This window comes from Cajanus cajan, chromosome 10, assembly GCF_000230855.2.
Source record: "Cajanus cajan strain Asha chromosome 10, NIPB_CcT2T_4, whole genome shotgun sequence".
Taxonomy (NCBI): domain Eukaryota; kingdom Viridiplantae; phylum Streptophyta; class Magnoliopsida; order Fabales; family Fabaceae; genus Cajanus; species Cajanus cajan.
The window spans coordinates 50,486,892-50,514,332 of record NC_138526.1 but is presented as its reverse complement, the minus strand read 5'-3'; the positions used below and the strand labels follow the sequence as shown (position 1 = coordinate 50,514,332).

The following is a 27,441-nucleotide window of genomic DNA, read 5'->3' as shown; positions in this document are numbered from 1 at the left end:
TGTATTTTAATTTATAAAACGGAATCTCCTCACTTAATTATGTAAGCTAAATCTGTTTCTTTTATCTTCCTCTTAGGTCTTTAATGCATGGTACATTAGGTAATATTTTTGTCTAACACAAGACATGTTTACAAACTAGACACACTGCATTGATTCATCGTATTAGATTGTTTGGTTTTCTGTTCTCTTGAAACACGAGTTCAGATAATGTTGAAACTGGGTTTGTTGAGTTTATACATATATGAGTTAAAATATCTAGTGATATGAGTGGTTGTTGGAGTTGTGATAGCAACATGGTGAATACGCCTAGGCCCAAAAGGATCCCCAAAAGGCCCAGCCACCTTCAGGACTTTGTTTGATATGAGTCACAAGGGAGATGCGTGAATTGGTTACAACGGCTTTAGGTTTACGCATTGATAGATTCCTTTTCTGTTTCCGGAATGTGCGGACTGCCAATGATTGGCATTTGTAATGCTTTTAAATACCATATTGAGAATACAAAGAAGGCAGGGAAAATTGATTTACCTTTCTTAGACTAATAGTATAATAGTAGTTGCTCTTCTACCCTATCAACTGGTCCGACCTGCCGTCCACCATGACTGAACATCATACCCGTAAAACCACCATTGACCGCCTCGAAGAAGCCATTACGCAACTCACCCTCTCCCAAACTACCCTATCCACAGACCACCATGCCCTTTCCACCAAAGTGGATACTATTCTTGATCGCTTAGCCACCTTAACCACCCAACAGCCATCCCCCCCACCACCGTTTCCCCACCGCCCGCCTATCAAGTTGGACGTCCCTCGCTTTGATGGTCACGATTCATTGGGTTGGATCTTTAAGATCAACCAATTTTTTGATTATCAAGGGACTCCTGATGCTGAACGTATTACCGTTGCATCATTCTACATGGACGGTCCCGCGTTGAGTTGGTACCAATGGATGTTTCGTAATGGGTATATCACCTCTTGGCCTGGATTACTACAAGCACTTGAGTCTCGTTTTGCACCCTCCTATTATGATGACGCTTCTGGACTACTATTCAAACTTGTGCAACGTGGTACTGTTAACGACTACATGACTGACTTTGAACGCCTCGCTAATCGCATCGTGGGCCTTGCTCCGATGTTTCTTTTGAGTTGTTTCATTTCAGGTCTTACATCCGAAATACGTAGGGAAGTCCAGGCTCTGCAACCTACTTCCCTTCCTCATGCGATGGCCCTAGCCAAGCTTCAAGAAGATAAGATTGTTGATCGACGTCGCCACTCTCGCCACCCCACTCTCTCTTCTTCGTCCGTTACACCGGTTTCCTCGCCTCTTGCACTCCCGCCATCCCCGAAGGTCCATTTCAAACATCTTTCGTCAGCTGAGATTGCATCTCGTCGTGAGAAAGGACTCTGTTACCATTGCGACGAGAAATTCACCCCAACTCACCGTTGTAAAGGGCGTCTCCTACTCCTTATTGCCGATGATGACGATGTTGGTCCTATCGAGGTCTCTGAAGTGCCAGTCGCTACCACTACTGAGGATCATTCTGCTGAACCCCGCTCTCCCACACCTCACATTAGTCTCAATGCGTTATCTGGTATGCCAGCTCTCGAGACTTTTCGTCTCTACGGACACATTGGAGGGACATGTGTCACCATCTTGATAGACAGCGGGAGCACCCATAATTTTGTGCAGACACGGGTGGCTAAGTTTCTCGCCCTTCCCATGCACACCCCTCCTCCATTGCAGGTTATGGTTGGCAATGGTTCAATGCTAGACTGCCATCACCTTTGCTCACAGGTTACACTTCGCATCCAAGGTCATGAGTTTTCCGTGGATTTACATGTGCTTCCTATTAGCGGTGCAGACATTGTATTGGGCGTACAGTGGCTCAAATCCCTTGGGCCGGTTACCACAGATTTTAGATCTTTAACCATGACTTTTTCTATTTTGGGCCAACCTATTACCTTACATGCTGATGTGCCGCTCCAACCCACTCAAGTTTCGGCCCAACAAGTTAAACGCATCATCCAAACCCATTCTGCATCCGCCTGTTTTCACCTTACCCTATTACCGAATCCACCTACCCAACCAGTCTCAGACCCTTTACCCCCCACCTTCCCTGAGATCACTTCCCTTATATCTCGTTATGCCTCCCTATTCCAGAAACCAACAAACTTACCCCCCCCCGCGCACTATACAACATCACATTTCCCTCTTACCCAATTCCGAGCCTGTGAATGTTCGCCCTTACCGCTACCCACATTTCCAGAAAGACGAACTCGAAAAACAAGTGTCAGAATTACTCGACTCTGGTATGATTCGTTTGAGTCAGAGCCCTTTTTCTTCTCCGGTTCTACTTGTCAAAAAGAAAGACGGCAGTTGGCGTTGTTGTGTTGATTATCGCGCGTTAAATGCCATTACCGTGAAGGATAAATTTCCGATGCCTTCTATCGATGAGTTGTTAGATGATCTTGGTGGTGCCTCCTGGTTCACTAAACTGGATTTACGTCAAGGTTTTCATCAAATACGCATGGCCGCGGAAGACATTCATAAAACAGCCTTTCGCACACATCAGGGACATTATGAATATAATGTTATGCCTTTTGGCCTTTGCAACGCCCCTTCTACGTTTCAGGCTACTATGAATGAACTTTTGAAGCCTTTTCTTCGAAAGTTTGTCGCAGTTTTTTTTGATGACATCCTTGTTTATAGCCCTTCTTTTGAATCTCATCTCCACCACTTGGACTCTGTGTTTTCCTCTCTTTTGCAGGCAGAATTTTTTCTGCGCTCCACCAAATGTGTATTTGCCCAACAACAACTTGAGTACCTTGGGCACATTGTTTCTTTACAGGGTGTGGCACCAGAGCCTTCCAAGATTCAAGCCATGGTTGATTGGCCAGTCCCTAATTCTCCTACTCAACTTCGCGGTTTTTTGGGGCTTACAGGTTTTTACCGCAAATTTATCAAAAGTTATGCAGCCATTGCTTTGCCTCTTACCAACCTTCTTCGCAAGGATAACTTCAATTGGTCCCCAGCGGCCCAATCTTCTTTTGATGCTCTCAAGCAAGCCATGACGACTGCACCAGTTTTGGCTTTACCAAATTTCAATGAGCCTTTTACACTGGAGACAGATGCCTCGGGATTAGCGATGGGTGCTGTGCTTCTCCAAGGGAATCATCCTATTGCATTTTTTAGTAAGCCTTTTTGTCCTCGCTTGCAACGTGCCTCCACGTATGTTCGCGAATTGCATGCTATCACTACTGCTGTTCGGAAGTGGCGTCAATACTTGCTCGGTCATCCCTTCCGTATTCTCACTGATCACCGCAGCCTCAAAGATCTAATGTCTCAGGTCATCCAAACACCGGAACAACAAACGTATCTTTCCAAACTTTTGGGCTATGACTATTCAATACATTACAAATCAGGGGCTAGTAATGTTGTTGCTGATGCTTTGTCTCGCCTCCCGACACTCACGCAATCCACTTTTTATACCCTATCCATCCCCAACTTCACCTTCCTCGAAGAATTACATAAGTCACTTAAGGACAATTCTGAATTTCGTTTGCTGTTCTCCCAAATTCGGGATGATCCTAACTCTCATGCTGATTTTCGCATCCACCGGGACCTCATTTTCTTCAAAGGCAAAATTTGGATTAATGCTGATAATCCACTACGGCCAACTTTATTGCAAGAGTTTCACCAAACTCCTTTGGGTGGCCATTTAGGGGTAGCCAAGACCCTTCATCGTTTGCAAGCAAATTTTTTCTGGACTCACATGCGCCAAGACGTCCAAAAATTTGTAGCCCAATGTTCCACTTGCCAACTAATGAAACCCGAGACCAAACGCCCCGCCGGCCTCCTCCAACCTCTTCCAATCCCTTCGTCAATTTGGGAAGATTTGTCCTTAGACTTTATCACTGGCCTCCCTACTTCGCAAGGTCACTCTACAATTTTAGTTGTCGTGGATCGTTTCTCAAAAGGGGTTCATCTTGGGGCTTTGCCTTCTCATTACTCAGCTTACAAGGTTGCTATGTTGTTTGTGGATATGGTGTGTAAGCTTCATGGATTTCCCCGTAGCCTGGTGTCAGATCGTGATCCCATTTTTATCAGTCATTTTTGGCGCGAATTGTTTAAATTGTGTGGTACCAAGTTACGCATGAGCACCGCTTATCATCCCGAGTCCGACGGCCAAACTGAAGTCTTCAACAGGGTCTTGGAACAATATTTACGTTCTTTTGTGCACGAAAAACCCTCCCAATGGTCAAAGTTCATCTCTCTAGCTGAATGGTCTTACAACACCTCTGTTCATTCTGGTACTGGTCTCACTCCTTATGAGATCACCTATGGAAAACCCCCGCCTACAATTCCTCATTATATCTTAGGCTCTTCCAATATAGAGGCTGTTGATTCTGTACTTACTACTCGTGAGGCTCTCTACGAATTATTACAAAAGCGTTTATCCAAAGCTCAGGCAGCCATGAAACATTTTGCTGATCGCAAACGCCGTGATGTACATTACCAAGTGGGCGACTGGGTTTATGTCAAATTGCGGCCTTACCGACAACTCTCAGTTTCGGGTTCTTATCATAAGCTTTCTAAGCGATTCTATGGTCCATTTCCGATTACTGAGCGGATTGGTTCTGTAGCTTACCGCTTACAATTACCTCCCTCCTCTAAAATTCACCCTGTTTTCCATTGTTCACTTCTCAAACCTCACCAGGGTCCTTTGGTTCCACACTCTGCGTCTTTGCCAATTCCGGCTATAGAACACCACCCCATAGTGGAACCTTTAACAATCCTGGACTCTAAATTGGATGGCTCAACCTCTCCTCCCACCAAGCTAGTGCTTGTCCAATGGCTAGGACTTGCACCCGAGGACACTAGTTGGGAAAATTGGGAAGACCTTCGTCATACTTACCACCTTGAGGACAAGGTGTTTTTCCCAGGAGAAGGAGATGATAGCAACATGGTGAATACGCCTAGGCCCAAAAGGATCCCCAAAAGGCCCAGCCACCTTCAGGACTTTGTTTGATATGAGTCACAAGGGAGATGCGTGAATTGGTTACAACGGCTTTAGGTTTACGCATTGATAGATTCCTTTTCTGTTTCCGGAATGTGCGGACTGCCAATGATTGGCATTTGTAATGCTTTTAAATACCATATTGAGAATACAAAGAAGGCAGGGAAAATTGATTTACCTTTCTTAGACTAATAGTATAATAGTAGTTGCTCTTCTACCCTATCAAGTTGCAACTTTACATAATATGGTACAGTCGGTGGCTTTCAAGTTATTACCATATATCCAATCCAAGCATGAAAGTGTATTGTCTCTGAGCAGCCCTCTTTATTTTCTATCTTCCAAGGAACAAAGCCATCACCATAGTCTAAAGGTGGATCCCATTACTTATCATGCACACACATACATTCTTGGTACTATAGCGGCGCATGACCCAATTATTCACACATATATAAAAAAACAAACAAAAAAGGTCACTACACTAAGAACTATCAAAAAGACAGGGTGATGGGTGCAATCAATGAAAGCGAGAATAACACTATGAAAGAGAAAATTAAAAGCCCAAAAAAAGGGGAATGAATGAATCGAAGTAGGAAAAAACTGGCAATAGTGGGGGATCGGAAGTGATCCTATCAATGATGGTAATATAATACTAGATAAAAGGAATGGGGTTGGGTGGGGTCTCCCACAAACCAAAGTTAAGTTGAGGATATGCATCAAACTTATATGGTTTAATTGGAGTTGTTGGAGTCATCTTTGGTGGCAGTGTGTGTGAGACCATTTTAATGTTAGAAAACGTGCCACAAAATAACACATTATTATGCTCACAGTCCATATACACGGAATGGTCGACCATAGCAGCCTCTTGTTGCACAATGCACACAACACTCACACACGCAATCCCACCAAACCATATTTTCTCTTCTTCATTCTCATGCTCATGCTCATGCTCACTCAACCAACCACACCTAGCAAATTAAAGTGCCAAAGGTAATGAAAGCATTGATGTGTTGTGTGGACAACTACAAGACATGAGAGGCCAAAACATGGTTTTGATATATCACTTACCTCACTCACTGCCACCTTTTCCCACCCTTTTTCTTCAATCAAACACTCCTTGTCAGATTCCTTCCCTTTTTTCTAAATAACGATCGGATTATTTTTCCAAATAAAACCTCAATGACAACACCCTATCAGTATAATAGTACAACATGTATTACACGGTACACAAATAGTTAAAAATCATCTCTTGAAGAACCATGTTACTAGACATAAGATGAAAATAAAATATATAAATAAAAAATAATTTTTATTTTATAAGTCAATTTTTTAAGATTAAATTAGATTCAAATTTATATAAAAATAATAATATGAAAGTCTATTTTAATGATTATATTTAACTATACAATCGAAATATACAATTCTTAGATAAGGAAAGTTAAAAAAAAAAAATTTACATCCACCAAAGGAATTCATTAGATCAATAATTCTCGGTTTCGATTACATTCAGAGTCACATTTTAATAGTGATCCATTTATTTATATATTTTAAATTCAATTTAATGTTGGGCTTTATTCGGATTAATAATTGAACTTAAAGATTAGCTAGTTCGAGTTTCACTTTATTTTTTCTTTCTCTTTTGCAGTACACTAAGAAATAGAATAGATACCCTGTCGATCTAATGGACACGATTAATGGTTGGTATTGAGTCGATAGCACGGTTTAGGACGAATTTACAACATGTAGCATGTGATATATACGAACGAAGCACTCTCCTCTTAACACTTATTTATCTTTTTGTGTTGCCTTTAAAGGTTAAGTTGTTGTTGTCCCATGATCACACTTGAGTAGTGGACCACTGCCATCAAATTATTCTTAATCAATTCAGGAATGCATTCTTATTAACACATATGTTTCCATGAATCCGGTTCTTCAAAACTAAAAGGACTTTCAAGGACCCAAAAAGATCGTCCGAAAAAGTAAGAAACAAGCAAAAGAACAAGAGAAAAGATCAGAACACGACCCATGCTATCATCTCAACGATTGCTTTTTGTAAAAGGACTGAACTCAGCATAACCTTCTTAACAACTAATAAATATTTATGAACCTACCCAGATCAAAAATAATATGGATACAAAATCATTTTTACAATTATGTCTTTTTAAAATAAACATTATTCTTTTTCTTTTCGGGCACAAATCGTTCATTTCAATGAGGTAGATAAAAACTAAGTTTTCCAAAATATATTTCTTTTTACCCATGGATCAAACAAGTTAAAATTCTAAAATTAAAAATCTCAATTCCGGTATGTGTAAAAAAGCTCTATTGTTTTAGCTTTGCGTTATAAATATAATTATTAAAAATAAAAAAACAATTTACATATTTAAAGATATTTATTTATTATGAAATAAAAGTATAATTAATAAAAATAAAAAGTAAAAGCAGGGAGGGGAGTGGGGCCCAGGAAGTTGTATATGAGAAGAGATGAGAGGGGTGAAGTAAGGGCATGAGGATGAGAGTGAGTGGTATCGTATGATAAGACTGGCGTGGCATCCCAATGAATTCTCTCTCATCCAACGGACACACGCAGCATCATTACCAGTACCACTTTGATTGGACATGTGTTCTTCGCCATCACCATCCGTTTCTCCCAAATCAACGTCTTCAGCTTCGCATGTTGCACGGATTGGGACATTCGATACTGTGGTCCGCGCAACACCATATTCACCCGCATGCATCATAAAGATTCCAGATTCCCCTTTTCCACGCCACCTCAACAGTGAACGCAGGAATACCATCCATGTTACTGCCTAAAATATATTACGTCCCAATATGCACAACACACAACATATATACTATTCTCATTTTTAATAATCCCTATTTATTATCTATGTTTTATTCCTACTCATTTTTAGTTTTATTTTTATAATAATATACTCTTTTTTTAACATACTATGTTTTATTCCTACTCCTTATTACATTGGTCTAATTATAGCTTATTTTAGTTTCAACTTTGGCTATTATATATATAATCACCAAAGTACAAACAAGCCAAATAATTGAGGTGGTGCAGCATCCTTTTCAAATAATGGAATCAGTTTGTATTTATCATAGCTTAAATTATTCTTTAATCTTCTTTTGTGATATCCAATTGGCAATTATATATACTAAAGAAACTGTGTTATCTACAAAATAGTGAATGAAAATATAATCATATATATTAAGTTCAAAGTGAAAAATGATAATTTTAAGTTTTTATACTTGAGGAAAAAAACAACAATTATATTATATATATATATATATATATATATATATATATGTTTTCCTTTTATAGTCGCTAACTATTCTAATAACCGCGAATGTATAATCTATCAAGCCTGTGATTAAAATATAATTATTTAATATATTTCTCTATATTATTGTTTTTTTAATTGAAAAATGCATGTTAGTAAATATTATATAAATATTTACAATATATAGTATAAATTGTATAGCTATTAACTTCATTCCTATTGGTTCATTTGACTGATTTTAGTTTAAACGTAGTTTCACTTAATTATTTTGCACAAATGTTCACACGTTTGATAATTCTACACATATCAATTGAATTTAGTTTTCAAATTCAGCAATTCTAGTACGTAAAGTTATGTACTGTAGTTTGTTTTTAGTCAATTTCTGATACTATTTATTGGAAATATGTATAACTCTGTTAAAATCCCTAACATTCTTCTCTATATAGCTTTGTTGTTGTTTCAACATGCACTGTAGTCTATGCATAAAAGACAATGTTCTAACTGTAGGAATGAGCTGTCTATAATAAAAACGGAGTATTTGAATGGGTTATTATGTTCACCAGGTTGTTTTAGTTCTCGTTTAATGAAGTTGATTTTTGAACTATTGAGTAGAATTGAAATGTGTAACTAATATTTTTATATCAAAACGTGTGTATGTTATTGTGAAATATCATATTTGTAAAATAATGATTTTCATGTCTTAGATGAAAGAAATGAAAAAAAATGGAAGAGGACAGAGACAGAGACACAGTAACAGAAGTTGTAGAAGCTCACACACGTGAATGGCTGTCTCATTGATTAACGCCTGAACAAATGTTTCAACCTGAAAACGTGACAAAACCGCCACATACACCACACAACCAACGCCACCTACTTAACATTGCTGTCTCAACTCAGGTGTATACAACTATACACTACACATTCATTCTTTCAAAAGAAATAAATGTCTCAACTATAAATAGTTAAATACATATAACTTATCTATCCACACGGTTGGAGTTTTATATAGGTGAGTGTTAAGATATAGGAAAATATATATATAATAAATACTTCAATTATTTAGTAACATTTTATTTTTTATATTATTTGATAAATGATAGATAATATAAATAAAATAATGTTAAATTTATTATAATATTAATTAATATTAATTATTATAATAAATTATTATCTTAATGAAAATTATACTAACAAAAGTTATAATGATGATAATAACATTAATAACAGTGATAATAATGAAAACAACAACGACAATAACAATAAAAGTGTAGTGATAATAAATGATTGCAAATATAATAGTGGTCAAGGACAACAAAGGTAGACCAACAATAGGGGTGTTGGACATATATAGATAATAAGGAATGAAATAATATTGATACAATGTGTTGAGATACAAACAAAATCCTGTATCAATAAAATAAAAGTGATAAAATGATGTACAAAGACAAATTCCGTTAAATAAAAGGTTAAGTCTCTTATTTTATAAAAGATAATTATTAAAATATAAATAATATCCTACGATAAAATTAAAAAAATAACGATTTATAAAACATATACATAAAAGGTCTTTTGAGATATTAATAAAAACGTAAAAATAATCCTATCAACATGCTAGTATGTGCTTTTGTATTTGAGAAAAAAAAATTGTCTCTTAACATATTATGTAACAAAAAAATGAAATTTTATTTTTTATATTTGTGTTGTATAGCATTATAATATTTGGTGAATCAAATAAATCTACAAAATGGGATTTAAGAATAATATACGTACGTACATATTTTGAGTTAATTATGAGTTTTATATTATCGATATATATTTGAATTAGATTAAAAAATTATCATGTTTAATTTTAAAATTCTTGAAAATAGAGAAGGAAAATATAAATGGTGTGTGTAGCAATAGAAATTGTTGCAATTAACTGGAAATTAAGCGCATTTTTATATTACTATTACCATTCACCAGCTTCAATTCGAATGCACTTACTTGGATTGATTTTATAGTGAAAAATAATTTTTTTTTTATAGTGAAGATAAAATAATAAATAGTTGTTTATATATGTTTTTTTACTATTACCGTTTTTTTGTAGAGTAAGATTTATTCTCGAATGTTACTATACACTATAAAAATATTCTTTAAAAGTTAAAATAGTCTCTAACTCGAAACTGATATTGTGCTTAGATATTTAAATGATAAATATACTTTTTGTCGGATTTTGAATCACGATTGAAGTAAAACTTAAATAAATATCCAAGGATAATTTATAAAATTTATTAACTTAAATATATATGTAATGTGTGCATAATATGATAATATTTTCATATAAATATAGTTTCTTAAAATTTTATGTTTTGCTTTAAAATTTATCATTGAGCAATACGTAGTATTTAAATAATAACTAACAAGTTTATTTTGGTCGATGTAATTAGGTGAGAGGGAGATAACTGAATAAAAAATATCGTAAAAGATGGATGAAACCAGAACTCAACTTGGCCAATTTTACAATAAGAAAAGCTTTAAAAAAAGTTCAAGTAACAATGTTTCTAAGCAAATATTTGGTCGAGGTGATTTAGAAAAGAGGAGAATGGATTAGAATGAATTTGAAAAAAAAAATTGTGTTTGGTAGAGAATATTTAAGAAGAATAATGAGGAATTAAAAAGAAATCTCATATTATTTTTTATACCTTTTTTATTGAGATTTTTTTTTGTGAAATTTGGGAAATATGCAAAAGTACATAATATCAAAATCTAATTCAAACTATATTATAAAGTGAGGGTAAAATAGTGATTATAAATATCAATTTCACTATATTTTTTATTTAATTTCACTTTACTAAGCAATTACAAATTTTATTCAATTTTACTTTATTTCTTACCTATTTCTTATCAAATTAATTTTCATTGATTCTCTCATTCCTTTCTCACTACAACAAAATGTGTTTTTAACAACATTAGAAAAATGTTGATATATTATGAGTAAATGTTACTAATATACTGTTGCAAAATTTAATCAAATGTAAGATAAAACCTATGTTGTTAAAAAAATTAAATAATATTTTACATATCAATGGCAATATTTTTTAAAATTTTATCAAAGTAGTATTTCGTAACATTTTAATAATATTACTAAATTTTTGTAAATTTTATAAAATGATAATTAGATATTATACTACCACTTATACTTTATGACTTTTGTTTACAAATCATTTAAGATTTAAGATATCTTAAAAAAAATTTAATAAGAGAAAATATTTTAAGTTAATCACCACCAACTCTAAATCACATATCAAACTTCATTTATTTTAAATTTTACTTCAAAGTTATATACTCTTCATGTATAATTCTTTTATTGAATGTAAAAATTTAAGTTTAGAAAATAATTACAAATAGAAAAATATATTTTTTTTATCATTTTTTAATTTGATGTGAAATTAAAATTTAAAAGACAATTATAAAGAACAACATTAAGATAAAAAAAATAAAAAATTACTGAATTAATAATATTTTTTAAAAAGATATTGTAATTACATGTTAATTTAATCTATATTAGCATTTTATTAAATATAAATAAAATGTTACTTAAATGTTAAATGTAGTATGTATGGCCTATTCCTTCCTCTCTCCAAATAAAACATAAATGTATTAAGAAATTTTAATTCTTTTTATAATTAATTATTTATATATTATGAATATAAATTTTTTTAATATCGACAATTAATTACATTTTTTAATTATATCATGTTACTGTAAATATATTAAAAAATATAATTAGTTACATGCATTAAAAAAAAACTTTATAAATGATTCAGTCTTCTTTTTATATGTAAAGGCGTCACGCATTGGCGTATTGAGAAAATACGTCATTTCACAATTAAAAAATGAATGACGATGTAATTTTCATAGCTTTTGAATAATTTAGTATAAATTATTTGGAGGGCAGGAGGGTGACAGCACAACTTGATTGTCTATCTATATTTTTGACATAATGGTGTACGGAAGGGATTAGATTACGTTGCTGCTTGAATGCCTTATTTTTAGAAGGATTTTTAAGTTTAAGTATATATTTGGCTGCACATTTATGCATTGCGTATCAATAAGAGTCACATTAATATTAATGGAAAAAGTAATTAATTATTATTTTCATTGATAACATCTAATTAAAATTGATGTGAATTCAAATATTATTAAAAGTTACTTACTAAAATAATATTATTATAAACATAAAGATGTTTAGGAATATTTTAAAATAATATATATACATAATAACTACAAGTTATTATCACTGATCTCATGAATTTATTAGTGTATAATTTTTTTTATTAATTAATAATCTTAAATATATGGGAAAAAAACTTTGTTATCCACACTGTTTTATTCAATTTGAGCGTGGTTAATTATGCAGTAGATATCTCTAGACTTTAAAATAAAAATAAAAAAATATATATATATTGAAGGAATTCATACAAAGTTATTATAAAAATTTGACCAATATAAAATTTTAAAAATATTATATATTTTAATTTAATATAAATAGTATTTATTGTTTAACACAATATGTTTTGAGTGTATTACTTTAATTTATGATTAATTGTGAGTTGTTGACAATATTGTTATCTGAGAACCTTGGTGGTTAGGGAACGTTGAAAGTTAGGTTGCTTTTAAGTTAGTCTTAAGCATAGTTAAGTTGATTTAGTTCCAAAAAAGGTACATAAGATTTTTTGAGAGAGAGGTTTTCTAGAGCTCAAGTTTTATTCTCCCTCTTTGTAGATTGAAATCCTTATATTTTTCCTTTTCTCGTAATTGAATCACTTGGCTAAGTTGAAGCGTGCAATGCTAAGAATTTCAAGTCAACTGTCATATAGAGTTTTTCCTGCTCTTTTCCTCTCCTCTCCTCAGTTTAGATTGACAAAATGTAAAGGAAACTTAATTTCGAATCAATGTTGATGAATAATGATTTATTGTTGCATGGAATCCTTGATCTGTAGTTGTTGATTGATTGAATTCTTGAGATGCGAATTTTGATGAAGTTGGGGTGTCTTGAAATGTTGGTTGTGAAGGTTGGTTGATGATCCTTATGAATCTTGATTGCATGTTGATTTTTGGAGTTGTTTTTTAGTCTTACAAGTTGAATATATGTGGTATATCTTGTTGCATGTTGGAATTTTGTTGAGTTTCAAGTAGATTGGACATAGTGAGTTTCTTCACAAGTGAAAAAACTGGTATCGCATAAGATATGCCTTCATGGTGTCGAACATGGTTTGAAGTTAAGGGTTTCCATTCTCTTAATGTTGGATGCATAATTGATGACATCGAGTGTGAAAAGAGAGAATCATTTCTACTTGGATTGACATCAAATGCCAATAGTGTGGCGATGAATGTGAATCAAACGGAGACTCTTTGCTTGACTGGTGTTAAGCATGGGGTTTTGCCACGTTAGGTGCGAGAGAGTGGAAGGTTTTCTATCTCAACCACGTTGAGCATAGATAGTTTGATATCGAACATGAGTGACACAAGAAGCCCCTTACCTCAATGACATTAGGCATCCAATAATGGTGCCGAGTGCAAGTTGCATGATAAAAATGTGATGTTTTGTGATTGAATGATAATGATTAATATGATACTTAATATTGTAAGCTAAAGTTGTGATAGGTTCATACCCTAAATGTTTTACCCTAATAATAGTATTAGGATTCATAATTTAAGTGGAAAACCCTAAAAAATCTAATTTAAGTTGTAAACGTGGCACTCTTTGAGGCCAAATGTTGTCTGTACTTAACCTAATTGTGATGGGTCAAACGTTGTGATTCAGTAGGGTATAACCACTTAAATTGCTCACCTCTATTATAAAAGATTTCCATAATTAATATGCGTAGCAACGTATTGGTTATTTAAAACTATTATGATGATATTGTTGTGGTGTTATAAGTTGTTGAGATGTTGGTGTGATGATGTGGTTTATAAGTTGAAATTGATGTGTATAGTTGGATTATATGTTGATTAAATTGTCCATGTTATGTTGTTGTAAGTTGTTTACTTGTGTGTTGTATGTTGTTTCTTTTCACAAACTTGTATTTCTTTTCCATATAGTTGAAACTAAATAATCATACTTGATTTGATAAGATTAACATGTTGCTTGGTGACAAGTTATGTTGGGAATTACTCTTTTGTGTTGCTGCTACTCTGATGTAGCATAATTGTGTATAGACGTTTGATTGACGAATAAGATTTATTTTGTATACAATTATGAATTTGATATAGATTGTATATGTGTACAAGGTATGTATATAACCCCTCAAGAGGATTTATAATTTTAGTGTTATGTTTTTTATGCTATACATGTATAGATTTACATGATTATCTATATAACTATTGTATGAGAATTATAGGTTTATAAATTAAGTGAAGGAACTTGTTGAATCGTTAAATATTGATAATATTTTTTTTACATTAGTATTCAATTATAAATTATTATGTAAAATAAGTTTGTTAATTGTGCTTATAACTAATATTCTAGTTTGTACATTTTATAGGTTAAATGTTTTCATATATAATTTAAAATTATAATAAATTATATACATATATTTGAATATATATATATATTATTAAAAATTTGTATAAATAATTTATTTTAAACATAAATTATATTTTGAATTTAAGACATATAATTTATATTGTGGCATAAATTATTTTTAATTTTTTATACTTTATTTTAATATCTATTTCATAAATAAATATGATAAATGAAAAAAATAAAATTAGATAAGAAGTTAAAAATTTTAAAAATATTTATGTGTAAGATAGTGACCCACATTTAATATATAATAGTTAATTATTTTGAAATTTATATTTAAGATGATTTTGATTAGATAATAATGTGAAAATAAATTTATGAATAATACATGAAAAATAAATTTATTTATATTAACCTATTTTTATATCAAAGCAATTTATATTAAAAAAAATTACACTTTCCACCCAATTCTCCATCCTGATCATGCAGATAATTAAGTGATTATTTGATCAGCACCAAAAATTACACTTCGGTGCACTACATTTGGTTTTTATAGTATGTTGATGGATTGTAATTTACTTTGTGGGGAAGAAAATTAATTTCAGTAGAAATAAACATGTTTAACTTTTATTAGATATAACTAATTTCAAATGTAGAATTTATAAATTCTATTCGCATCAGAAGTACAACATAGAAATTAAACCTTAAAAATGACATGATTTTATATACTTTTTGTTAAAGCGGAAAAGGAAAAGAAGACGATGATGAAGTGAGGGTTTTTCCTTTTTTCGTGGACAAAGTGCGGTTTGTTCACTCATACAAATAAATAAAATGCCTTTTTTAACATTAATTTCGAAGATAATATGCTTTACTAATCTAATCTAATGAAGTTAATTTTTCTTAACTCACTTTAATAGTCTGTTCAAACACATATTTTTCAAGAAAGTTAATTCCGACAAAATTAAAAAACAAATATAACCTAAATAATTCCTTTATCATTAAACAAAAAGGAAAAGCAACAAAAGTTGTTCTCCTTTGAGCTGTTAAGTGCAGACTTCAGCAGACAGAGTTTTTTTTTAAAATTTTGTTATTTTCGTATTTTATCATGAAAAATTAAAGAGAGAGAAAAAAAAAAGAAACTAAACTTTTTGTCAGATTTAGAATAGACAAAAACAAATCCCAATGGTAATTGGCAGAAATCAAACGGCAAGGAGAGGATGATTGTAGCAGACACGGTTGAATAGCGGCACAGGGAATCCTATTCCCATTCATTCAGCATCCTGAAATTTTCATCATATGGGGATATGTGGACGGAGAGAGAGAGAGAGAGAGTGCAGAGGAGACAAGATCATGGGATCTGCATGTTTTTATTGCAGAACCCTGCAAATGTGGATCATGCAAATCCTCTCCCTCCAAAATAAAAACAAAAAACCAACCTTTGCTATCCCATCCATCAATTTCCTGACATCTCAGACCCTTTCAATTTATATTTTTTCTTTAGCCCTTAAATTAAATTCAAATATTTAATTAGCCAATTAACAAGGGCTAGCATTACCATCATTACTAAAAGGGTAAAACTTTGTCCCTTTATGCCACCATGGACTTGAGCGTGCCAGTGTGAGTGTCCCTCTCTTTGGACTTTCAAGTGCTTAAGTAAACTAATTCGCTTGACTCAGATCCAAAAGGAAAATAAAAAGTGGAAAAATGATCAAATTGAGTGAGTGTGATTACTGATTAGGGAGAAAATGTTAAATTACAGTGCAGGTCATTTTCTAGCAAAGAACTAATAAAGGGAGGGGGTGTTTGGGATGTGTGATGTGAAGAAAGAAAAAGGAATAGGAATAGGAGTAGGAGCTATAAGGGTATAAGGCTATAGGGGGAGTGTGTGAGAGTATCTTTAGGAGAGGTCAGCAAAACACACAACACAAGCACAGCCTGCTTTACTTCCTGTGCTAAACAACCTAACGTTATTTTTATGAGACTTCAGGTTGCGTGCATTCTGCTCTAATTCCGTTCCTGTTTTGTGTTCTAAGGGGAATCTCTCTGGTTTTTATCACCCTCTGTCTGTCTGTCTCTCTCTCTCTCTCTTTTAATCTTTTTCATTTTTGTTTTGCCTCTTCTCAAATATAACCTTCCTCTCTCCTTAAAAAGAGCAAAGACATAGAGAGAGAGAGAACCCACTAAGCGTGCAAATAAAAGACTTAAAGCAAACCAAAGTTAGATTACAATCCCATGCTATTATAGCTCCCTCCACCTTTGCTTTTCGGGTGTTTTTTTTTTCCTCTCTTGGTGGGGTTTCCATTGAGCTGTGATAATACTTACTTGGGTTCCTCCTCCTGCAACCTTAGCCTATCCAACGTTTTGTACTCCCCAAAACCTTAAAACCTTTTAAGGTTTCATTGTAGGTCCTTCTTCCTGTTAGTTTGCTTCAGAGTCTCCCACTTGTTGTAAGGAATCCGTTTTTTCACAACTAAGGATGTGGTTTTTCGTGGTTATAAACTGTGGTTAGTCATGTAAGAATCTCACTTCTCTAACACCAACCCCTATATCATCTTGTTATATTTTTTAAAACCTTTTTGTTTCTAACTAAAGTGTTTTATTTTGTTGCATGAACCAGTGAGGAGTTGTCGAGTTTGTTTTGTTTTGTTTCTTGCATATATATATTTGGTGAGCAAGGAGGAAACTTTCTTTCGAGTGTGAAGTAATGATGGATGAAAGGTCAAGAAGCGAGGCATCTCCTCAACTGTTGGATTTGATGAACAGAAGCGAAGGAAAGTGTTCAGAGGAGAGAAAGCTTGAACTGAGGCTAGGTCCACCCGGTGGTGAAGAATGGTCTCACAGTGGTAAAATGAAGAAAAGCAACACAGAAAGAGAAGAGTCTCTACTCTCTCTTGGATGCTTCTCTCATGCAATACTAAATGGTTTCCAAAGCAAGGATACCACCCCTCCATGGCCAAGCTACCACAACAAAGCTTCTTCGTTTCTTCAGTTCCCATCAACCCCACCTGTGATGGGAAAGGAAGCATTAGCTTCACAGGCCTGTTGCCCTAAGGTGGTAGAGTTGCAGAATAATGATACAAAAGTGTTCTCTCCCTCTTCTGCAAATACAGCTGTGTCACAACCCAACACCTCTCAGAAAAGGTACTCCAACTTTTCTTTCTTGTATCCATGTTTTGTAACTTTTGGACAGAGGATATTCATTCCCACACTCATATTTATTTCTGTGGTCCATGCAAACCCTGCCTCTTTCTTTCTACTTGTTACCGTATGTTAGATCTAGTGTTTCACAACCCGTTGTTGCACTTTTGGGTGAAAGAAATAACTATAGAGATTTCCATTATTAATTACAACCTATATGGCAATATATCCTCATCCTCAGAAATAAAGAAGGGACAATTTTTTTAGCTTTGATCTCCCTGTACTCTGTACTGGCTGTTTTTGTTCTGATATACTTGCTTGCCATGTTTTCTCAGATATGTCCACATCGGTTTTTTGATGCTATCTGTCATTTATTATGTGCCTTCGTTATCCTCCTTGAGGTTTGACATTGGCATGTGAATATCTGACCCTGTCTCTATTTCCCTCTCTCCTCTTCTTTTGTCTCTCCGTTTTTAATTTATTGGTCCCTCCTGGGAGAAGTCTGTTTTTTCCTTGTTCATTTAAATTTTAAATTGTACTAATAAACAAGAATACATATACATATGTTTTATGCAATTATGCAATACTAAATATGTGAATGTGATGAGTAGTGATGGCAGGGTGGTGCTAGTGAGAGCTCTTTAGCCCCACCTCATCTTTTGTTTTTTGTTTTTGTTTTTTTATTTTATTTTAAACTTTTAGCCTGGTTCATACCAGTTTCACTATTCACTTTCATGCCTAACATAACTTTTTTTCCTTTGTGGACCCACAACAAACAGAACTGCTCCTGCTCCAGTGGTGGGGTGGCCCCCAATTCGTTCCTTCAGGAAGAACCTTGCAAGCAGTTCTAACTCTAAGCCACCTCCTGAGTCATCACAGCACAACGAGGTTGCTGGTAAAAAACCTGTTGACAACTATGGTAAAGGCTTGTTTGTCAAGATCAACATGGATGGAGTTCCAATAGGGAGGAAAGTGGACCTCAATGCTTACGACAGCTATGAAAATCTCTCTTCTGCCGTGGACGAGCTATTCAGAGGCCTTCTTGCTGGTAATGGTAACTTTTGTCTCACTAATTCAATGCCTGTGACATGTGATCAAATTTTATCACAATTCTTTATTCTCTTGGAGTTGATATAGATCTTCCTTGTGTGGAAATTTTTTGTTTCCTACTTTTGTGTGATAGCTACCGAACTAGTAAGTTAAGCAAGCAAAAGGAAGGTTTTTATTTTTAATTCATGACTAGCTATGTACGTGGGGGTTGGCTACATTAATTCAACATTTAATGCTTAGAGTCAATCTTTTTTCACCAAACAAGTTTTTTAATACAATTTCTAATTGGCCCTTTAGACCATTTTGGTATTGTCAAGAAGGAAACTTGGTGAAGTTATCTCATTTTGTCTTTTTGCCACTGTTGTTCAGCTCAAAGAGATTCCTCTGCTGGTGGAGCTCACAACAAGGTGGAGGAAGAGAAAGCGATTACGGGTTTATTGGATGGAAAAGGGGAGTATACTCTTGTTTATGAGGATAATGAAGGAGACAGGATGCTTGTTGGGGATGTGCCATGGCAGTAAGCATCTCATCACTATCTATCTCATTCTCATGCATTATTATTATTTTATTTTATTCAATATTATATTTCACCACTTGATGTGTGAGGGCCAATGCTGAATTAACATCTTGATCTCAAAACTGCAATAGATATTAGTTAGATTCCTTGTGCTTAACAATTACTATATATTTATATGAAACAACTTTTTGGCAATTGTTGTGAATAAATCCGAAGCAGTACATGCCATGGCATGTCTGTGCTTTCACATGAAGACACCTGTACGACTGTCCCCTCTCAGAAATACAAATAAACTATAAATATTAAATAACTCTCGCAATTGGCCTTTCCCTTTTATATTTTTTTATATAACGATTTAGTTATTGCTAGAAAACTATGATTGGTTTGGCACTTGGCAGCGAAGATGGTTTATTATATGGTTTTTCTAATGTCTACATATGCTTGGCAGCATGTTTGTATCAACAGTGAAGAGGCTACGTGTGTTGAAGAGTTCTGAGCTTTCTGCTTTTACCCGTGAGTTGGAATCTTATATTATATTATATATTTGAGAAAAGCTAGTTCCATGTCTTTTATTTATTTGTTTTATGTTGTGAGTGAATAATTGAAGAAATGTTATTGTTTTCAGTTGGCAGTAAGCAAGAGAAGATAGCACTTGATTCGGCAATGAAATGAAGCGCAGTTTGAAGCTTTGTTTCCCTGCTGAAACTTGAAGACTCTTGTAATTTGGACGTTTTGGTTCTTTTCGCTGGTGAAGATCATGGAATGAAGCTAGCTGCATACATTACAACTAAGTAATGTGATGAATGTTTTTTTTTTTTTTTAATGAAGGTTTGAAATGTTTATGGGCTGTATAAATAGGGAAGGGAAACTTCACGGATGTGTGTACTTATGATTTACTGTTGAGTAACCATTAACTTTTGGTTTGTATTTTGAAGCCCCTTTTTGTAGGTGGATTTTTTTTCTTCCAATGTCTCAATAATTCACATCGACGTGGTAAAGAACCAAAGTGGGGAGCCTGTAAAAAAATTGTATGTTTTTCTCAAAATCGTGTGATTTTCAATTTCTATTAACACGATTTCTCAACTTACGACGTAGTATTTTCTTCTTCCCAGCATAGAGTACAAGCAGGCTATGGTTAAATGTTAATTCCTTGGTGGCATAACTTGTTTAAAACTCACGATGGCAGTTTGGATACATGCTGAAGACTTTAGATTTTTACAAAATGTCACCTAAATTATTATCAAAAGAAAAAACCAAACGAATTATTGGAGCCTACTTTTGCAAGATGCTTCTGGTCCATCATTTGATCTTAACGGGGGATAATTCAGCGTCCTTAATCAATTGAATTGAAATACAAAAACTGTGCTCAAATTGACTATACCAAATCTTGGAAGAGGTATTTTGATTACATTTTTAGATAATTTAGTACATCTAAAGAATTATCTAATTTTATAGTGTGTTGAAATAAAATTTACATTCGATTCAAGTTAATTAACCTACTTTCACTTTAAAATAATTACCTTGTTACTTTTACATTTAATACATTAAGGAGTGAAAACACACTTTCCAATGGATAACCAAGTACATCCATAATTATTTAACTTACATATGATCATCCCTGTTAAAAGGCTCTACACAAATTTTAGTTGTAAAATGAGGCAATGGTTACTCGTTGGTGTTCCCTGACCTCGTGGTCATATTATCATTATAACTGTTGCATGTGTGAACACTTGTGTCCCTAGTCTTGCATGAATAAATCAAAGTCAAGCGAGCAATACTAGTTTATGATAGCATAAAGGGAGAGTGAAGGAGCATTGCATGTATGAGTATGAGTAGAAAGCAATTTGATGGTCCTTGTGGTTGGGGAGGTGCCTAACTAGGTGAATGTGAGGGTAACCTTATCTGCTTAAGGGGACAAATGGACAGATACATTCTTTAACTTTGCGTGACCCAAATGTATTTGTGCATCTTTCTTGTCCCTAGCTTCTAAAGGGAGTTGGTGTAGTCTAGGGGTTGACCATTCATCTTTATTACCAATTATGTGACCAAAACTGAGAGAAAGATAAAATGCTTCAATTGGATCATTCCCAGCCCAACTTATCAGCTAGCACCTGCCAATGATTTCAGACCCAAAAACTCTCTAAAATTAATCTTCTCTTATTCTAGTTTCCTGTATGATTTAATCGGATCTCATGATGAACGAGACGAACCTATTCTTTATATCAGTTAAACCATATGTATGTTTTTTTTCCTTTACTCATGTGATGTATGTTCTAATCTTGTATCTATATCAATATGATTAGGGCTTCTAAATATGTATAATTTATTATTAACTTTAACAACATGCAGTTTTTATAGTGTAAATACATATTTTGTTTGCTACCTCCCACCCGTCATTTTTGTAAGATCTAATTTGAAAGTATTGTTTGGTCATACTTTCATAAAAACTAATCTAAAATAAAAATACCTCTTACCTTAATTATTTTTATAAGGAATATCTTTAATTAAAGTATTTTCTTTTAATTCAATATATAGTTAGTAGAGTATTAATAAGAGTCTAGTTAATGTTAAGGATACTTTTTTTAAAAAAAATAAAATAAAATAAGGACAAAATTAATATTATTAATTAAATCAACTATTTTTTTAAATTAAAAATTAAGTAACTAAGTCTCGTAAAAGAGATCCAAGGAAGTACTTTGTATTTTTTATTAATCGTAATTGAATTTAGTACCAAGTGATCTACAACAATTTCAAGAACATCATTTCTACTTTGTATCCATTTATTATGCTAATTTGTTTTCCAAATTTTTATCAGATGCGTTTTATTTCAAAAGTTGTGAGTATTTTAATGATTAACTTTTTCTCACCTCATTTTTTTTTCATCAATTCATATCTGATTTCTTTTATCAAATTCTCTTTATTTTGTTTTTCTCTATCTCTTCTTTTCACCCATATAAGTTCATATTTTAGCATTGTCTTCTGTTTGAATATAACACATGAGAATACATTTCATCGATCGACTCAATTTAGAAGATTTGTCAGAAAAATGATTTCGTGAGCTTGAACTATTTTTCTCACATCTCTTGAATTCATAGTAATTTTTATTACAGTTATTTTATGATATCTTTCTCATGTCTCTTGAAGTCTATAGTGATCCTTATTAAGGTTATTTTATGCTATTTATTTTTAAGGAAATATATTTATAAAAAAAACTATATTATATTTTATTATTTTATCCATTATTTGCATCTACAACTCCATATTAATTAAATATTATCCATTTTAGAACTATATTATTATAATTTTACTTTTGTTCATTATTTAAATTTTTTTACTAATTAAATATTTATATACTTTATAAATTTTTATTTCTCCTCAATATCTCTTAACTAGATGTACACCCTCCATATTTTCTTATATATATATAACATTAGATATGATTTGGCTATACAATTCAAATTGCAGCAACACCCCACATGCTATACAGTAGTATTAGATTATTATTTATTAGATCACTGCTCTTTCCGATTCTAATAGTGGAGTCCATAATGTGCATTTTCAGTTACCATGAGTGGACGGTACTCCAAATTAGAAACAACCAACATGACACAATTTCCAATGCTAAATCATTGTCTTTTCCGCGCAACTACATTTTGGTCCTCAAAATAATTAAGTGTTGTTACAACTTACATGAGTCTCTAAAGTTAAGAAAATTCATAAATAAATTATTGAACGTGCAAACCGTCACTCGGGTTAGTTAATGTAACTGTTAAATGGCATGCCACCTAGTATCCAACAATGGATGCCACGGGAACAAAAATAAGATGATAGGAAAATTCTCATCTTCTTCTTCAATCCTCTCTTCAGTACTCATGTTGAACCTCTTCCACTTCATTTGAATCAACCCAGAATTGGATCCTCTAGAGTTTGGAATTTAACTGCACCCCATGCAGTTATAATCCAACGCTGCTTAAGTATTGAAAAATAAAATTATGTTTTATTTTAATGAAAAAAGAAATAATTTTAAAGGTTCTGATCTTCGCGGTTTAAAATTTTAACAGTAAAGAATCTTGATCAACACAGATCTTGAGGAAATGACACTGTAGCATTTTTTTTTCTTCCCTTGAAATGTGAGTGTAATTTCTATCTTAATATCTTATAAAGGATTGAGTCCGTATAAACTCACATTTTTTTCTTCTCGGCTTTCCGGCAGCAGAGACCTCATCCAAGAGTTGACTTGATTTGTCATGTATTAATGTTTTTGTGATGTGATTTTGACGATGGTTTGTGATACTGACATTATTTTAGGAAGACTTCGGATCATTAAAATTTTCATCTCATCGAGTAAGTGGATCTCAATAATGTAAAAGTTCACAATATCACTAAGATTTGGTGAATGATGGGTATATTCGAATTTGCAGTGCTTATGCTTTGTTCTGAATTACGTTTCCTCTAATTATACCATTAATTACATTCCGATAGGCCAAAGCTAACAATAGCCTCGATTAGATTAAGTTTGATCTTCTTTTTTTTTTTCCACTTTTAAAATTTAATATGAATATTTTACGGTATGATTTGACCTCTCTAAAAATTAATCGAGGTTTAAAAACATTTAAAAAGGCATTTTACAATAAATTAATGACTTTAGGTTAATATGTTCAAAATTTATTAATAATTATAGTATCTTGAAACGTTATGTTAAAATTTAATAATTATATTTTTTAAATTACATAAAGTCCAATCTTTTTAAGAACAAATTTTAAAAGGATTGATTTAACTGACTTTATAAATACACTTATCTCATGTAACAAAAAAAAAAAAACCACAATTTCTAAGGCTGTGTGTGAAAAAGTTTGTTTATAATCTTTGAACTTGATTATGACTAAACTATCTCCTTAAATTTAACATTTAAGAAGACTTATAAAAATAAGTTACGATTTATTTTTGCCATATTTCGATTGACTCTTTAGGATAACTTACAATTTATATGAAAACAATTTAAAAATATTTCATTTCATGTTTGATAGAAACAACTTATAGATTGATACTATTCCTTGTCTCGAATATAATTAAAAAATAAACAAATTAATTTATGCTAATTAGTAAAGTTAGTAAACATCATTTAATTCCATTAATCTTATTTTAAAAAATAACATATTTATTTTTCAAATGACCATCGAAAATATAATCTTGATTAAATAAAAAATATTTTAAAATAATATCATTAAATAGAATAAAAGTAATTGATATTTATTTATATTTAAAACTAACAAATAATTCCTTTTTGTTATATTCGATATTCGATTGAGAAAGTGTTTATATATGATAAACAAAATATTCGATAAGTATTTAATTAAAGCATTGTTTATATATATATATATATATATATATACAAATACAAATACGTATAGAAATGAAAATAAGAAAGTAAAATAAATTATTTTTTTGATAAATTAAAATAAATGATGGATATCACCTCAACTTTCGGAGAAGTTAGAAATAAATTCTATAAAAGTTAATGAGTAAGTTGATTTCAACTTATAAGTGAATTTCAATGTATTTTATCTCATTTTTTTCTTTTAGAAATATTTATGAAAAGAATTCCAATGAATAAATTAATTTTAATTTAAACGATGATATATATATATATATATATATATATATATATATATATATATATATATATATATATATATATATATATATATAAAAGAGGTTATAATAATACCGGTGTAACTTTTACTAAGTGTTACATTATTCAATAACTTCATATTAAATGTGAATTTTGTGAATCCAACCGTTAGCGTGAAAGTTCATATCACTTAGATCATATATTCAAAAATTTATGTTAATCCAAGATGATTTGATACTTTATTTTTATAAAACAAAATTGACGTAATATATTCATTTCAAAATATACTAAAATATGAACACTTTGATCACCTTCAAATTGTTGTTTAATTTTAACAAAATTTGATATACACATGTAAAGTGATATGAACTTTTAATCTAACGGTTGAATTTACAAAATTCAAATTTAATATAAAGTTATCGAGTGGTGTAACACTTGGTAAAAGTGACACCGGTGTAATTATAACCTCTATATATATATATATGAGGAGGGTTCAAACGAAATCGATGTAACTTTTACTAAGTATTACACCTTTCAATAACTTTATATTAAATGTCAATTTTGTAAATCTAACCGTTATATTGAAAGTTCATAACACTTTATATGTTTGTATCAAATTTTGTTAAAATTGAACAACAACTTAAAGGTAATCAAAATATTCATATTCTATTATATTTTAAAATATATATATTACGTCAATTTTATTTTATAAGAATGAAGTATCAAATCATCTTCGATTAATATAAAATATTGTATATATGATCTAAGAGTAAAAGCCTTTTAATCTAATAGTTGAATTTATAAAAAATATATTTAATATAAAGTTATTAAGCGATGTAATACTTAATAAAAATTACACTGGTGTCGTTTGAACCCTCCTATATATATATATAATTATCATCTTAGGAAAGTTTAAATATAATTTAATTTTATAAAACTTATTTATAAACTCTTTATTTTATTTTTAATCAGTGTTAGATTTTTTTTCTTTTCAATTTAAGTGAATAATTTTCTTTTTAAGAGATCTAAGATAATTTTAATATCATTTTATATTGAGTTTATGCTTAACTCAATAGTACAAGACATATTTATAATATGAGAGTTATTTTTTTAGTTATAAATTTTTTTATTTAGTTTATCTCTAATTAATGTGAAGCTTAAATTTTTTTATAATATGTCTTTTTGTGTCTAATATTATTCAACTTAGTGAGTATTGTTATTTAATGATGGGATAACCGTGATTTATGTTTTTTCTGATATATCGTGATATGTTTAATGTTGCTAATTAATTGAATATGATGAGGCCTAAATATCCAAGACAGCACCAATGCCAATATAATAAAAGTATTGTCATGCGCATGTTTCTTTTCTTTTTCTGTGTTAAAACCTTTTAAAAAATTAGTTATTCTAATGCAATAAATAATTTGTATGAGACAACTTCTTGTTTTTCTTGGAATTATTGTACAGGTAAATTCATACGTGAACTCCTGGAATTGGTGCATGAATATATGATAGGGTTAGTACGTACGTAGTAACCAAAAGCAAGCAACGCTAAGTTGAGGAAATAATTAAATATTAAAATTATGTAAGTCGCGTAAAACTTGAGACTAAGGATTACAAGAAAATGTGTCGGTCGTTTTTGCGCAACAATTATATATTATTGTGTGAAGTATTTATTAACCTCCCTGATGATTAATTCCTATAAAAAGTTTTAGTGAATTCTATTCTTTTAATCATTTTTTATATACAATATTTGAATTAAAAATTTTATTTAAAGAAATCAAATTTATATTATTTGAAGCAAAGACTTGTTAGAAAATGTCTCGGTATCATAAATTTAAAAAGTGTATGTTCCTTTTTTCCTTAAAATTATTTATAGTACAGTTTTTTCTTCTAATTTTGAAATTTATATAATTTTTAATATATATATATATATATATATTTGTATTAAATACTAATCATCAATAAAAATTGTTATTTTAAATGATTTGACATTTATACTATTTAATCAGTAATTTGAGTTCAATTTTCATTAAAATTGAACAAACACTAGTGAAAAAATAATATATATTTTTTATTAAACTCATTCATTAACCACAAGTAAAACTCGTTTAACAGGTTTGTTTGAATAAATTTTTTAAAAAATATTTCTAAAAAAAAGTAAAATAGGAAGAAAAAAAATGAAATAACTCTTTCATAAGTTAAAATTAGGTTATAAAGAAGTTAATTAATTTATGAAAATTCTTTCCTATTGACTTTTCCAAAATCTTATTATGAAGTAATTATATAAA

At 31.6% G+C, this 27,441-nt stretch overlaps 1 protein-coding gene across 2 annotated transcripts; it reads left to right on the top strand.

Annotated features, from left to right (window-relative positions):
- The first annotated feature begins 16,508 nt into the window (after window positions 1–16,508).
- Window positions 16,509–20,445, top strand: LOC109809645 (auxin-responsive protein IAA26). 2 transcript variants are annotated; one of them, XM_083065412.1, is made up of 6 exons: window positions 16,509–17,326; window positions 17,431–17,954; window positions 18,731–19,005; window positions 19,371–19,518; window positions 19,967–20,031; window positions 20,144–20,445. In XM_083065412.1, exons 2-6 carry the CDS (start codon window positions 17,518–17,520, stop codon window positions 20,188–20,190), a joined length of 972 nt encoding a protein of 323 aa, XP_082921538.1. In that variant the 5' UTR covers window positions 16,509–17,326; window positions 17,431–17,517; the 3' UTR covers window positions 20,191–20,445. The 2 variants fall into 2 exon arrangements, with proteins under 2 accessions (XP_082921538.1, XP_020228600.1); XM_020373011.3 differs by having other exon boundaries at window positions 16,526–17,326; window positions 18,731–18,999.
- The last annotated feature ends 6,996 nt before the right edge of the window (window positions 20,446–27,441 follow it).

Bases quoted from the DNA above. Each gene is read 5' to 3' on its own strand.
- LOC109809645 (XM_083065412.1), top strand. From the start codon at position 17,518: ATGATGGATGAAAGGTCAAGAAGCGAGGCATCTCCTCAACTGTTGGAT. The intron at 19,006-19,370 runs GTAACTTTTGTC...ACTGTTGTTCAG, and splicing joins AGGCCTTCTTGCTGGTAATG to CTCAAAGAGATTCCTCTGCT. The intron at 19,519-19,966 runs GTAAGCATCTCA...TATGCTTGGCAG, and splicing joins GTTGGGGATGTGCCATGGCA to CATGTTTGTATCAACAGTGA.